This window comes from Lathyrus oleraceus, chromosome 6 (genome assembly GCF_024323335.1).
Source record: "Lathyrus oleraceus cultivar Zhongwan6 chromosome 6, CAAS_Psat_ZW6_1.0, whole genome shotgun sequence".
In the NCBI taxonomy this organism is placed as follows: domain Eukaryota; kingdom Viridiplantae; phylum Streptophyta; class Magnoliopsida; order Fabales; family Fabaceae; genus Lathyrus; species Lathyrus oleraceus.
Genome location: NC_066584.1, coordinates 280,026,028 through 280,040,581, shown reverse-complemented (window position 1 = coordinate 280,040,581; position 14,554 = coordinate 280,026,028). Strand labels below are relative to the sequence as shown.

Here is a 14,554-nt window from a genome sequence, read left to right as displayed (position 1 = left end):
GGATCATCCTTTTTTGACCTAAGAAGGGACACACCTTTCCACTACGAAGAAACATAACGGCTCCCCAAGGACCAACCTCCACATCTGAAGCAGCATCATACGTATCATAGAGGATATCGAACCAAAACCTTAAAATACTGGACAAAAATCTCCTTCTCCATTTGACTAAAAATACTAAATTTAGCAACTATATTACATATTGTTTGAGTGGTGTAAAACTATCTAGATAATTTTACAAAGCACTTTAGAAAATTAAATTAAATTAAATTATGACATCATAATGATATTAAACCCCTTAGTAGAAAATAATAAAATTCAATTGTTAATTGCCACTAGAGTGTTATCCACTTAATTAAATACAATTTATTTATTTCACAATAAATAAATGATAACATATAGCAAATAAAATTTTATTTTAAAATAATAATATTTTTACTTTTTAATATATAAATAAACAATTATTTTTTTAATTGTATTATTTAATTATTATTATATACATTACTTTTAACATATTAATAAAATATAATGTCTCATAGTAATATTATATAAAAATCTTAAACCAGAGTAATTTTAAAATAGAGATAATAGTTATAGTTATGAATGTATGTATCCATTTTAATACCTAACAATAAAAATCAAGTAAAGTGTGAGGATTACGTAACCAAAAACCCTGGCTGGTAAATACCATGAATGTAGAACATATAGTACCAATTTAGTTTACATCTTCTCACGCTCTCTTAACCTATTGGCTCTATCACTGACTTTTACCATTTCTTAGTGTCCCCAAATTTCTTATATATAACCATGCTACTCAGGTTTCATATTTTCAATCCATATTGAGAAAAAAACAGAGCAACTCTGTTTTTCTCTTTTCTCTTCAGATTCACACACTTAAAATGGATTATTCCTGCAATTTCTTTTCACAAGATTCATTCACTTTGAATCCAAAAACCCACCACGAGTTTCTCCCCTTCAACGAAAACGACCCAGAAGAGATGCTTCTATACGGCATGATAACATCATCATCATCACAGCAACAACAACAACGAAAATTCATCAGCAGTAGCAAAGAAACAACATTAAAGAGCAACAAAGAGAAGAACACCAAGTCCTACCGCGGCGTTCGACGGAGACCGTGGGGGAAATTCGCGGCGGAGATAAGAGATTCCACTCGGCATGGCATAAGGGTCTGGCTTGGAACATTTGATAGTGCTGAAGCAGCAGCACTTGCTTATGATCAAGCTGCTTTTTCAATGAGAGGTTCTGCTGCAATACTTAATTTTCCGGTTGAGAAGGTTAGGGAATCACTCAGGGACATGAATTATGATGATCAGTGTTGTTCGCCGGTTGTTGCTTTGAAGAGGAAGCATTCGATGAGAAGGAAAATGGATGAGAAGAAGAAGAAACATGACAGAGATGTTGGGATAGATAATTTGGTTGTGTTTGAAGATCTTGGTGCTGAGTATTTGGAACAGTTGTTGATGTCTTATTGTTGATGTTTTGTGACAATCAAGATTAGAAATGTTTAGTGAATCCATATGATCCAAAAATATGTTATTTGTATTCATTAATTAAATTATATTTAAATCTTTATCCGTATAAAAGTGTTTATTTAATCTTTATAGCTCCGGTTAAAAATTAATAAATTGAATAATCAAGTTTGAATTTAGGGTTATTTTTTAAAATGATATTTACAGTGTAACATAATTTTGTATAAAAAAAAAATTAAATTTTTTTTATAAATTTTTAAAATAAATTGATTTGAATAATTAGTTTTTAAATATTATTTTAAGTATTTTATTATTTTATTAAAAAAATAAAACAATAAATTAAGAAATTACTTCAATTATTAAGGAGACTATTTAATCTCAATTATAATTGTCTTCAAAATATATAAAAATTCTTAATATTTAGTATTTTTCTACAACTCGACTTTTGTGTATCTTATGCACGGTCTTATTTATACGCATGCATAAGGAAATGGTGTACATAAAACCATTTAACACATACTTTATCAATTCAAACTTTAATTGTTTTAAGAATACAACAATAAGAATTGTTAAAGAGAAAGAAGAAAAAAAAACTTATGCTCACAAATCATAGATCTAACAATATGAAGATCATTAATATTTTTAACTCTTATAATTTAGATGGATATATATAATTAGAATACTAGTATAAAAAATACTATAAGTATTTATGCCATTTAATTGCAATAAAATAAAGGGTTTTGAATGGTTATTTAAGTTAGTTTTGGATATAAGTTTGTCTTATAGTATTTCAACAATAAATTTTATAAAGTCAATTGAGTAATAGGTTATCATTATTGAAGATATATTATATAAAGATAGACTTTATGCTAGCACACTAGCTAATCAAAGATTTGACATATAATTTTTTTTATATAATTGTTGTCACTGATAATGATAATGTCTTACACTGGTGAGAGTCTTTCTTCTTTAATGTTATATAATTTTATTTTAGCATCAATACAAACTTTATTTTATGATTAACTCTAGAAATAAAGTTTTAAAGGTTATTATTATTATAACAATTTCTAGATTGTTTATTAAAATATTGAATTTGAAAAATCAATTTAATATTATAACGATTTAGAGATGCTATTCTATGAAATTTTTATGTCACTCATTCATATTAATATATGTCATCAATCTCATTGATATATTGGTTGTCGGAATTTAATTATGTTATACTTAAATGAAAATAGTTCTGATGATCTTATTATTGATATGTGAGGTGGATAAAATTGTAAAGTAAAAATTTAAACAAATATAATATTAGGCTTTGTTTGCCATGGTATATTTTGAATTATATCTTATAACTTATAAACTCATACGATGATAAAAGACCTATTTAGTAACGGTTTTCCCATCGCAAACTTATAGTTTTTTTCCTTATGCTGTTTCAAATAACATTTTAGTTTATAGTGTATAAATGGTTATTTTTTCTTTCACTTTTACTCTTATTATTTTAATTAAAATATGTTTTTACCTTTTATAATTTATTTAATTTAATATAAAATATTAATATTAAATGAAAAGAATATTAAATAATTATGTTATTTTATATTTATCAGTTAATTGAACCGTTAATTTTACCAAACACATCAATTAGCTTATAAGCTATCAGTCATCGATCGTCAAATATAAGTTATAAGTTACCAATCATCAGCCATCAACTATAAGCTATCTACTAGCTTATTAGACAATCATTATTTTGATTAACACATACTCTAGGATACACATATAAAAAATTATGATATAATTATCAAGATATATTGTCAAAGTAAGAGATTGTTGAAATATTTTAAATATTTAATTCAACTATTATATTCCAATATATTATGTGATCATCTATATTTTTTAAATTATATTAATTGTTTATGAATTAGTGGCCTTAGTTATTTAGTAGTTAAATTAAGTAATAGTAATAACTAGATTTTTAATTGAATAATTAAATATATATTTAACAAATTATTATGAACTCAATATGAATGATTGTCAAAATGACCCGTTTTAAAATAATGAAAACTCAAATTGATCATCACATTATACATAGACTATGATTCAAAGTATACCAGACAAATTGCATATCCTCTATTGTCCCCGTCTGAAAAGGCTTAAGATATAATGAGTCTAAGTTCAGGAAGGACCACAAATCAATGAGTGCTTGTCATCCACCTCTCTTCAAGTATTTCTTTAATTAGTAATAAATCAACGTGTCATAGATTCTAGTTTATATGCATTCTCATTCTCATTCTCATGTGTTTATTTTATTTCCGCAATAAAGTATAATTATAATTATAATCCTTGTTATCTCAAACATGTCTAATATAATTAATTATTAGATTAATTCCAATATTTTTCTCTATTCTACTGTGTTTTGTTATGAGAGAAAATTGAAAAGAGATAAATAAATGAGATAGAGTGAGAGAATAAAGAAATAGATGAGAAATAACATAAGTTTAATATATTGTTTAGTATAAGAGAAACAAGAGAAATAGAAGAGAAAGAAATGTTATTCTTTTCTAAAAACATAAAAATATATTTAACTAAAATTATTACTTTTTATAAACTAGATATTTTCTATGTGCAATTTCAATGGCTATAATTTATAAACCATTCATCATCTTTTCTTTAGTATTTTCAAAATGTATATCCTTGATAGATTTATCACTTGATTCACTAGAGTGATCAAAATCCTCGTCCTATATTTTTCTCTCTTACCCTATCTATAAATGTGGCCTCACGTGTAGATGATTTGAGCTCAGTGAATATTTCAACTTCGCATTTTTTTAGCTAACAATGAAAATTTGTTTGCATCTTAATCATTCCTAAAGGATTTTAAATCTTCTTCCAAACTACCATCAATGTATTTCCACCATAGTTTAACATCCTCAACATCAAACTATGAGTCCATCCTCTAGATTACATCACAAGCTTCAAAATAGGACCAAAAATCAGGATCTTGTCCACTAAATGCATAAACCTTCTTAGCTTCATACATTATCTTAGGGTCTTTTACAAAAAAAAACTTTCGTGTAAAATACTACTACCTCCGTTTTTTATTATAAGTCGTTTTGGAAAAATATTTTGTACCACAATATAAGTCGCTTTATAATACCAATGAATTATTAATGTTATGTTTCCTATTATACCCTTAAATATTTATTATTTTCTCTCCTTTCAATTATATCAATTTGTCTTTCCAATACCATTAATGAAGGACAATTTCGTAAAACCTTATATAATTTCTCATTTTTATACCACAATTATTACATTTTTTAATACGTGTGAAAAGTCAAAAACGACTTATAATAAAAAAACGGAGGGAGTATCTTAAATAAACCTATGTCCTATACATAACAACTTTGGTAAAATTGGGTCAAATATAGTATAATTGTGTTAAATATGGTAAAAACAATTGGGTCAAATTGAGTCAAAGTTAGTCAAAATATATTAGTGATGTGTATGCGATGAAGCAGTTAAGAGTTATTTAGCTATATTACAAATGTTGTTAGCATGAATGTGAAGTTAGTTATGGATGAATAACTAAATTTTTCATGGATGTGTTAGTATATAAGTATCGATTATCATATGTAAAGATTAACTATTCTAATTATAATAACAAAACAACCTTTACACCATTTTCTTCATCTCTCCAATATCTCATCATTAATTGGAGACTTGTTTCACTTTATAACATGATATTAATCGCCTAAGGGACCGATTTTCAGCTGCACGCTAAGCTTCATCCTCCTTATTGTGATTGAAGGTTCAAGCTTCAGAGAAGTTGTGATGCCTCTATTGGATTCAGAAAAAATCGAAGATTCAATCATGTTTACCATTGTTGAATATTATAAGATTTAGAGAAGTCGCTCGCTAGTTCAAGATCATAAGCTTTAGAGAAGCTGCTCAATAGTGCAAGATCTTAAGCTTTAGAGGAGTTGATAAGTAGTGTAAAGTTTAAGAGAAACTTGTACCTTCATTTTATGAATTTAATAAGTTCTTACAGACATCAATGGCGGACCTAGATCAATTACCAAATCTTGGAGTGCATTCATCACCTCCAGTTGTGCGAACCTCACAAATAACCACGTCTCAAACATTATTCATCGATGCTTCGAACACGTTTGCACCAAAGTTATCCATAAAGCTTCAAGATAACAACTTTTTGATGTGGAATTAGTAGGTAGAATGAGTCATTCTTTCTCACAAGCTTCATAAAATGGTTGTGATTCCTCAAATACCATCAATTTTCAAGACTGGGCTTGATTGAATTTCCAACGTGGTGTTTGAAGAATATGAGTCGCTGCTTCGAACACGTTTCCAACATTATTCATCGGTGCTTCGAACACGTTTGCACCAAAGTTATGCATAAAGCTTCAAGATAACAACTTTTTGATGTGGAATTATCAGGTAGAATTAGTCATTCTTTCTCACAAGCTTCATAACATGGTTGTGAATCCTTAAATACCATCAATTTTCAAGATTGGACTTGATTGAAGTTCCAACGTGGTGTTTGAAGAATATGAGTCTTGGATTGTGCAAGATCAATCTCTCTTTACATGGATATTTTCCATGACATCTGAAGGTGTTTTATCATGTCTGATGTCCTGCAAACATGCATTTGAGGTTTGGGATAAAGTACATAAACATTACAACTCGTAGAGAAATCTCGAGTGCATCAACTCAGTTCAGAATTGAAGACAAGCAAGAAAGGAAATAGGTCGGTTTCTGAGTATGTCATGTGTATTCGTACAATTGCATATTCTCTTCTTGCTATAGGAGGTCCAATTTCTGAACGTGACCAAATGGATGCCATTCTTCAAGGATTTCATGAAGAATACAACACATTCATCATGATGTTGCATAGTAAAGGGGAACTTCTAGACATTTATGATGTAGAGGCACTCTTGTATGTCCAAGAAGCTCAACTTGACAAGTACAAACAAGAACTAGCCACCCCTAGTGCAACAAATAATGTAGCTCAAGGTACTTTTCAAGCACATTCTACTCATAAGGCTAACCATCACAACAATGTTTAGCAGTACACTCGTGGTAGAGGAAGACCTAATCATGGAAAAGGTCGTGGAGGTAGACAAACATACACAACATGCAAACAACCTACTTGTCAGCTATCCAACAAGTATGGACACTTAATGCTTGAGTGTTGGCATATATTTAATGAAAGATTTGAACCAACATCAATAAATTCACAAGCTCAAGGTTCTGCAATTGATAACACAAGTGAGGATCTGAGTTCCAACCATCATGACACTACTCCACAAGCTTCAGCCTATATTTCTCATCATGAACAACTGGAAACACCTCAATACCTTGAAGCACAATCCTAGTTTGCAGACTCGGGTGTTTCTCATCACATTACATCTAATAGCTTACAGTTACACAATGTTACATCGTGTGCAGGGCCAAATAAAGTTATCATTGGTAATGGACGAAGTCTAGATGTTAAGTTTGTAGGTTGCTCAATTTTTTCTTCAAATCTTATACAAAATCACATGCTTTCCATCAATCACTTACTTTATGTTCCCTATATTACATGAAATTTGATCTCAGTCTCAAAGTTTGCTAAATATAATAGTGTCTACATTAAATTCCAATCTAAAAAGTGTTTTGTTAAATCCCAAACATCTTATCAGGTGCTCTTTGAAGGCTTACTCGATGAAACTGACTTGTAATGCTTCCCAAATATTGCTTTGGAGTCTTTAAGAAATTCCTTGAGTCACAAGCCATATAGTCTTAGTCTAATAGTTAATAACACTTTAGAAACTACTTTACATGAGTCTTGTTAATCTTCTAATAAGAGTTTAGGCCCTCATCCTGTTGCACCGTGGCATTCTAGGTTGGGTCATTCCAACTCTAGGACCATGCAATGCATCTTTCAATTGTGTGACATTTCAATCAAGAATAAAAGATTTACTGATTTTTATGATTCCTGTTATCTTGGCAAGTCACATAAGTTGTTTGCTCATTTGTCCAATACCAAACATAACACTTTATTTGAACTTGTTCACACTGACTTATGGGGTTCGTCACCCTTACCATCAAGCAATGGGTACAACTATTACATAGCATTTATTGACGCATACTCAAAGTATACATGGATTTATTTTATCAAACATAAAAGTGATGTTATCTCAACTTTCATCTTGTTTCAAAAGTTTGTTGAAACACAACTTCATAGAAAAATCAAGTTCATCTAATCTGATTGTGGTGGTGAATACAAACCCTTCACTCGATTACTTAATGAACAAGGCATTGTGCATAGGCTCACATGTCTTCACACTTCACACCAAAATTGTTCAGTGGAAAGAAAGCACAAACAAATAGTGGAAATGGGACTACTCTGCAAGATCATGCAGCCATGCCAACTTCCTTTTGGGATCATAGTTTCACCATTTATATGTACTTAATTAATAGAGTTCCTACAATTGCTCTTTTTGAGTTTGCGTCACCCTTTTCTGTAGTGTATCACAAGTAATCTAACTATCAAACACTAAAGACATTTGGGTGTGCTTTCTACCCTCCCCTCAGAGCTTACAATCAGCATAAATTAGAGTTTAGAAGTGTTGATTGTGTGTATCTGGGAGTTTTACCAAAGCACAAAGTCCACAAATGCATGAATATGGAAGGTTGCTAGAATACTCATTTCCAAATATGTAGTCTTTAATGCAAACCGATTTCCTTTTAAAACTGATTTTAAAGGGGAAACTTCAACCACAAGTTCACAAAGTCACCAAGATCCTAGGTCACTCACTCCCAATAACAAGGTTCCCACACTTGAGCTCCCTAGGTCTACCTTTATTAATAATTTTGTTGTATCCAATGTTCAAAACAAAGACCTACCCTTATATGACCAATATCCACCAGTTCCCACTTTTAACTTCAGTATTAGCCCAACTTCCTCTATACAACTTAATAACCACCATACTGAGGTATTACATGATACTTTAATGATGTTCCTTCACCTATCACATCTAATCCTACATCAATATCTTGTCATAATCCCATAACACCACCACATGTATCTCATGTGTCTGATAGTGAAGCCCCACTATCAAGTACACGGACCAACCCTTCCTTGCATACTTTTGTACCTATGTCACACATGTCAACTATACCAAGTACAATAAATCACAATCTTATCCTCTATGCACTGTCGAATTCCATAAAGTCATTGTCACCTTCCTTTCATAGTACTGCAGGTCATGGCTCACTTCCTCTTATTTATAATAATCATCATATGCTCACTAGAGCTAAAACTGGAATGTCAAAATCTATAGTATTCGTTGTTCATACTGAGACAACCACCATTAAACAAGCCATATCTAGTCCTTAGTGGATTAAAGCCATGAATTATGAGTATAACTCTTTCATTAAGAATGATGCTTGGACCTTAAGCATTCTTCCTCCTCACAGAAAGGCCATAGGTTACATGTGGGTTTTCAAAGTTAAAGAGAATTGGGATGGAAGTATCAACAAGTAAAAACATGGTTAGTTGCAAAGGGTTTTCATCAACAACATGACTTTGATTTCCATGAAACGTTTTCCTCAATTGTCAAGCCTACAACCATACAGGTTATTCTCACTTTGGCCATCACATACAAGTGCGAGATATAACACATTTAACATAAATAACACCTTTCTCAATGGTGAACTTCATAAAGAGGTGTATATGCATCAACCACCAGGCTTAATTGACTCCAATCCATTCTTGGTACACAAACTCAGTAAATCCATTTATGGCCTGAAGCATGCGCCTCGAGCCTGGCATGAAAAGTTGCATCATGCTCTCATTCATTTTGATGTTGTGTCAAGTCGATATGATCACTCTCTTTTTGTGTATAATCATTACAACATTTTTTGATTGGGATACTACAAAAGCAAGGACCAAGTTGCTGATGTGTTGATAAAAGGAGTCACAAATGATGTTTTCAAAAGGTTGAAGATGAGCATGGGGATGGTAGACTTACAACACTTGAATTAAGGTGGTGTGTTGAAGTTGGTTAGATAATTCAAGTGCAAGTATGCAGTTCAGTAGCAGAGAAGTCTGGTTTTCGAAGGCGTAACCGGTTACCACTGGGACTGAATTAATTCTTGAATTAATTAGCTTAAGGTGTAATTGGTTACCCATTATGGCGTAACCGATTACGAGCCCGAGTATTTTTGTTTTTCAGCTATTATACTTGGTCAAATTCAATTTCAATCATTGTGCAATCTCTATATAAGTGTGTAGGACGCATGTTGGTGTAAGCCCTAGAGGCCAATACTTTTGGTACTTGTATCGAATAATAAAAGGCTTTTCTTTATTATGGTTGTTTAATAAAGTCCCTAGAATAGCTAGTCCGTTTAATGTATTAAGTGTGACTTAATCATGAGAACACATTAAACATAAGGACACTATTCTTAAAGTATCCGTAGTCGAGCTTTAGTGTGAAGTGGGATAACATTAAAGCATTAAGACTATTATGTTTGTAGACTGATGATCACATCTCATGGATCATGGATAAAGAGTTATCAAGTCTTAAACATAGGTATGAATATTAGGAGTAATATTTATACCGGATTGACCCACTATGAGAATACTATATAGAAAGTTATGCAAAGTGTCATAAGTTATTCTCATGGTGATAATAGTGTATACCACTCTTCGACCTGAAACCACTATGGATCCTAGATGTAGAGTCGAGTGCTTTATTGCTGATCCAACGTTATCTGTAACTGGATAACCATAAAGATAGTTGATGGGTACTCCACAAAGCATGCTGAGGGACATGAGTGTCCTAGATGGAATTTGCCCATCCTGCGTAACAGGATAAATGTCTATGGGCCCAATATTGAACTGGACAAGGGTGACACGGTCTATACCTTGTGTTCAATATAGACATAAGGGCAAAGGGGTAATTATACACATAAGTATTATCACAGAAGGAATTGTCAGATCACATGACATTTTCGTGTCTTGGGTAGCAGTGATGTGTTGCTAGATACCGCTCACTGTTTATTATGTTGAATGCGTGATTTAATATAATTGCCAACGTCACGAAAACCTACAGGGTCACACACAAAGGACGGATTGATGAGAAATAGAGTAACTAAGGAATACCGTAAGGTACGGTGTACTTGAGTAGAATACGAAATATGGTAAGGTACCATGGGCATAAGTGATTTTGGGCATATTATAAGATATGGGCCAAAATACACTTAAGTGGGCTTTTAGCTTGAAGCCCACACAAGTGGTTCTATAAATAGAACCCTTGTGCAGAAGCATTAATTGCGGTTGCATTATTTTTGTTTTCTCTCTCTCTCTCACTCAAAGCCTTCATTCGTACCAGCTAGCACTGAGATTGAAGGAACCCGTTCGTGTGGACTGAGTAGAGACGTTGTCATCGTTCAACGTTCGTGATCGTTTCGTGGATCTGCATCAAAGGTTTTGATCGTCATAAGAGATCTGCACCAAAGGTTTCAATCGTCACAAGAGGTAAATATTCTATCACTGATCATGACCATTCGTAAGGATCTCAAAAGGAGAAAATTTTAATTTCCGCTGCGTTTTGGACCGCAATTCTCCTTCAACGCACTCTCACCCTAGCTAATGAAATTACTCTCTCTCTCTCTCTCTCTCTCTCTCTCTCTTTCTTTCCCCCCATCCAAATCTAGTCATTGCAAATTTCACCAACCTTGTATTTTATTTGTTCTAACATTAATATATAATTAAATTAATTAGCTTTTAATTAAAGAAGTATATTTAATTAATTGATATTAGAGTAATATACGTGATTGTCAATATTATCTATTTTAGAATAATGAAAATCTTATTTAGTCATCACATTATATATTCAATATATCAGATATGTTACATATTCCATCTTCCCCCGATTGGAAGGATATAAGTAGGGATGACAATGGATAGGGTATATATAGGGTACAATAGTACCCATTCTCATACTCGTTGTTTGAAAAAATCTCCATACCCGAGTCCATACCTCAGCGTGGACACTAACATTTGTATTTGTATATGTATCCTATGGGTATCTAAGTACCCATACCCACACTCGTTTATCCATATTTCTAATAAAAATAATTGATCAATTATAATTTATCATGTAATTTTAAGTTTTTAATAATATTAAAAAAAATTAAGGATGTTATTATTGAGTTAAGAAATAAACAAACATTTATATAAAAATGAATACAAATTTAATAGTGATGTATTTAACAAAATTGATAATTAACTTATGTACAAAAAATAAAAACAGATAAATATATATTGTACGAGTGAGTACTAAAGTACTCATACACGCTTATTTTAATGGATAATTATATATATTTGTATCCATTTTCAGATTTTTATCCTATATATTATAAGTAAATTTTACATGCACTCTCTAAAAATGGATCTAATTATCATTCCATAATACAAGTTGACGGAAGAACTACAAGGCAACAAGTAATTATCATTATCTCACTTTCTTACTATGAATTTCAAGATTACTATTGATATTGCTAAAAACTTGTGGCTTTAAGTTCAAATATTTCTTCAAATTAATATGTCGTAAATTTTAATTTATATGCACGTGTGTATTTTATTTCTTCACTATAATTATAATAAAATCTTTGTTATCGACGATGGCTTACATAATTAATTATTAGATTAATTCCAACATTTTCATGTCTTATTCAACTTCAAGTTTATAAGTCAAGATGCATGGTTTAGTCTTAATCTGTTTTAACCCACGCGTTGGTGCAGACGTGGATCTCTTATGCTTTTTGGCAACCCATTTTGTTTTTAAGTGCAAAATTTCAGAGACTGCGACAATTTTTTGTAACAATCAGTAGTGTCTTTATTCGATCGTTTTCTCAAGATTTATTTTGACAAAACAGCTTCTTAAGATAGGAATAAATGGTCATAGTAGCAAGTTATTAACGACAATGGCTAAAGAATTTGACTCTATTAAATACGTCGTTAAAGAGTAAAGTAGTAAAGCCAATAATAAAGAGAAAAACAACATTAATGAGGGTGTATAATACTTTGTTTAAGTTATTTCAAACTTATTTTTAATAAATTAATTTTAACATTTAAAATAAAAATTTATATTATTTAAGATTAAGACATAGTCAAAATTATATAATTTAAAAATAATAGTAGAATGATGAAATAGATCAAATAACATATTATAAAATTTAATTTAAATGAATTTTTTTTATTTGAATTTTTTTAATAAAAAATAATTATAATTATTTTTTACTATAAAAATTATTCAAAAACCCAATACAAACCTAGCCTTAATTTAAACAATTCACATTAATGCAAAATAATTAAAATATTATAAATAAATAATGAATTTTCAATAGTAACTTTAATAATATAGATTAAAAGTGGTGATTATCTATAAATGCATATAAAGGTGAGGATTGTTGGTTGCTAAAGTGATGTTCATGGGTGGTGTTGACCAATGATGATTATAGTCATAAAAATGGTGATTATAGTGGCATTTAATGAGGGTGATTTATAATTAGATTGATGATCGATGATGGTCAGATGAGTGGTCAAAGTGGTGGTTGACAGTGGTCAACGTGATTGTTTACGGTAGTTAAGGGTGATCCAAATGATGGTTGGTAGTGGTAAGATATGAGATCATAAGTCACTACAAGAAACTGTTTGATTAACCAACATTACTACACATGTCATGTCGGACGCGAAATTGATTTCACCTCGGTTACAATGCCGAAGTAACAAAAGGTGACATAAAAAGTGAGAACTTTACCCCTCGGTTTAAAAATAACCGAGGGATTAGTTTAAATGGTCATGAGATAAATAACCATTAGATAAATAAAATAAATATTCAGTTAAGAGATTATGTTAGAACATAAACCTTGAACCAAATCTTTTTTCTGCACTTGCAATCCATCACATAAATATTTGGTAAAGTAAATACATTCTCAACAACCACATATTAAATAAACCTAATTTTTTTTGCTCTTGCAAACATTGATACTTTTACTTTGTAAAATTTCATGGAGGTTTGATTAAACATAGAGGGTTTCACAACAACGTTTGGATTTCTCGTGGATTCACTACTATCAAATTTTAATATTAAGAATACTTTTATAATAAGGGTTTTAGGTTTCACGATGATCACTAATGGCAGTGTCTTGAGCGTTGATACTCATTAAATGGAAGACAAAGATTTGTTTAAGGATGGTGAAGAAATTGGATAAATACGCTTATATTTCACCTCATCTATTACTCAAAACCAAAGTAAAATATATTTCTTTTTAAATAAAAATAATAAAATATGTTTCAACCCAAGCGCCACATACCTCTCGATTTTTGTTAAAAACCGAGGGACAAATTATATATATATATATATATATATATATATATATATATATATATATATATATATATATATATATATATATATATATATTTACATTATTTACACAAAATATTAAAATAAATTGTTTAAACAAATCAAGAGTTTGACAATGGATTCTTGGAGAACAACTTATCTTAAAGTATTATGGAAAATGCTTTCACATGAAAGAGACAAAATATTTTCTTTGATTGAAAACATAAGTGAAGGAGAATTGCGATCCAAAACGCAGCGGAAATTAAAATTTTCTCCTTTAGAGATCCTTACGAATGGTCATGATCAGTGATAGAATCTTTACCTCTTGTGACGATTGAAACCTTTGGTGCAGATCTCTTGTGACGATCAAAACCTTTGATGCAGATCCACAGAGCGATCACGAACGTTGAATGATGACAACGTCTCTACTCAGTCCACACGAATGGATTCCTTCAATCACAGTGCTAGCTGGTACGAATGAAGGCTTTGAGTGAGAGAGAGAGAGAGAGAGAGAGAGAGAGAGAGAGAGAAACGAAAATAATGCAACCGCAATCAATGCTTCTGCACAAGGGTTCTATTTATAGAACCACTTGTGTGGGCTTCAAGCTAAAAAGCCCACTTAAGTGTATTTTGGCTCATATCTTATAATATGCC

At 31.0% G+C, this 14,554-nt stretch overlaps 1 protein-coding gene across 1 annotated transcript; it reads left to right on the top strand.

Annotated features, from left to right (window-relative positions):
* Positions 1 to 734: 734 nt before the first annotated feature.
* On the top strand, positions 735 to 1,669 carry LOC127097648 (ethylene-responsive transcription factor 1B). Its single transcript, XM_051036147.1, has one exon. It carries the CDS (start codon positions 897 to 899, stop codon positions 1,494 to 1,496), a length of 600 nt encoding a protein of 199 aa, XP_050892104.1. The 5' UTR covers positions 735 to 896; the 3' UTR covers positions 1,497 to 1,669.
* The last annotated feature ends 12,885 nt before the right edge of the window (positions 1,670 to 14,554 follow it).

Coding starts and splice junctions, on each gene's coding strand:
- LOC127097648 (XM_051036147.1), top strand. CDS start 897: ATGGATTATTCCTGCAATTTCTTTTCACAAGATTCATTCACTTTGAAT.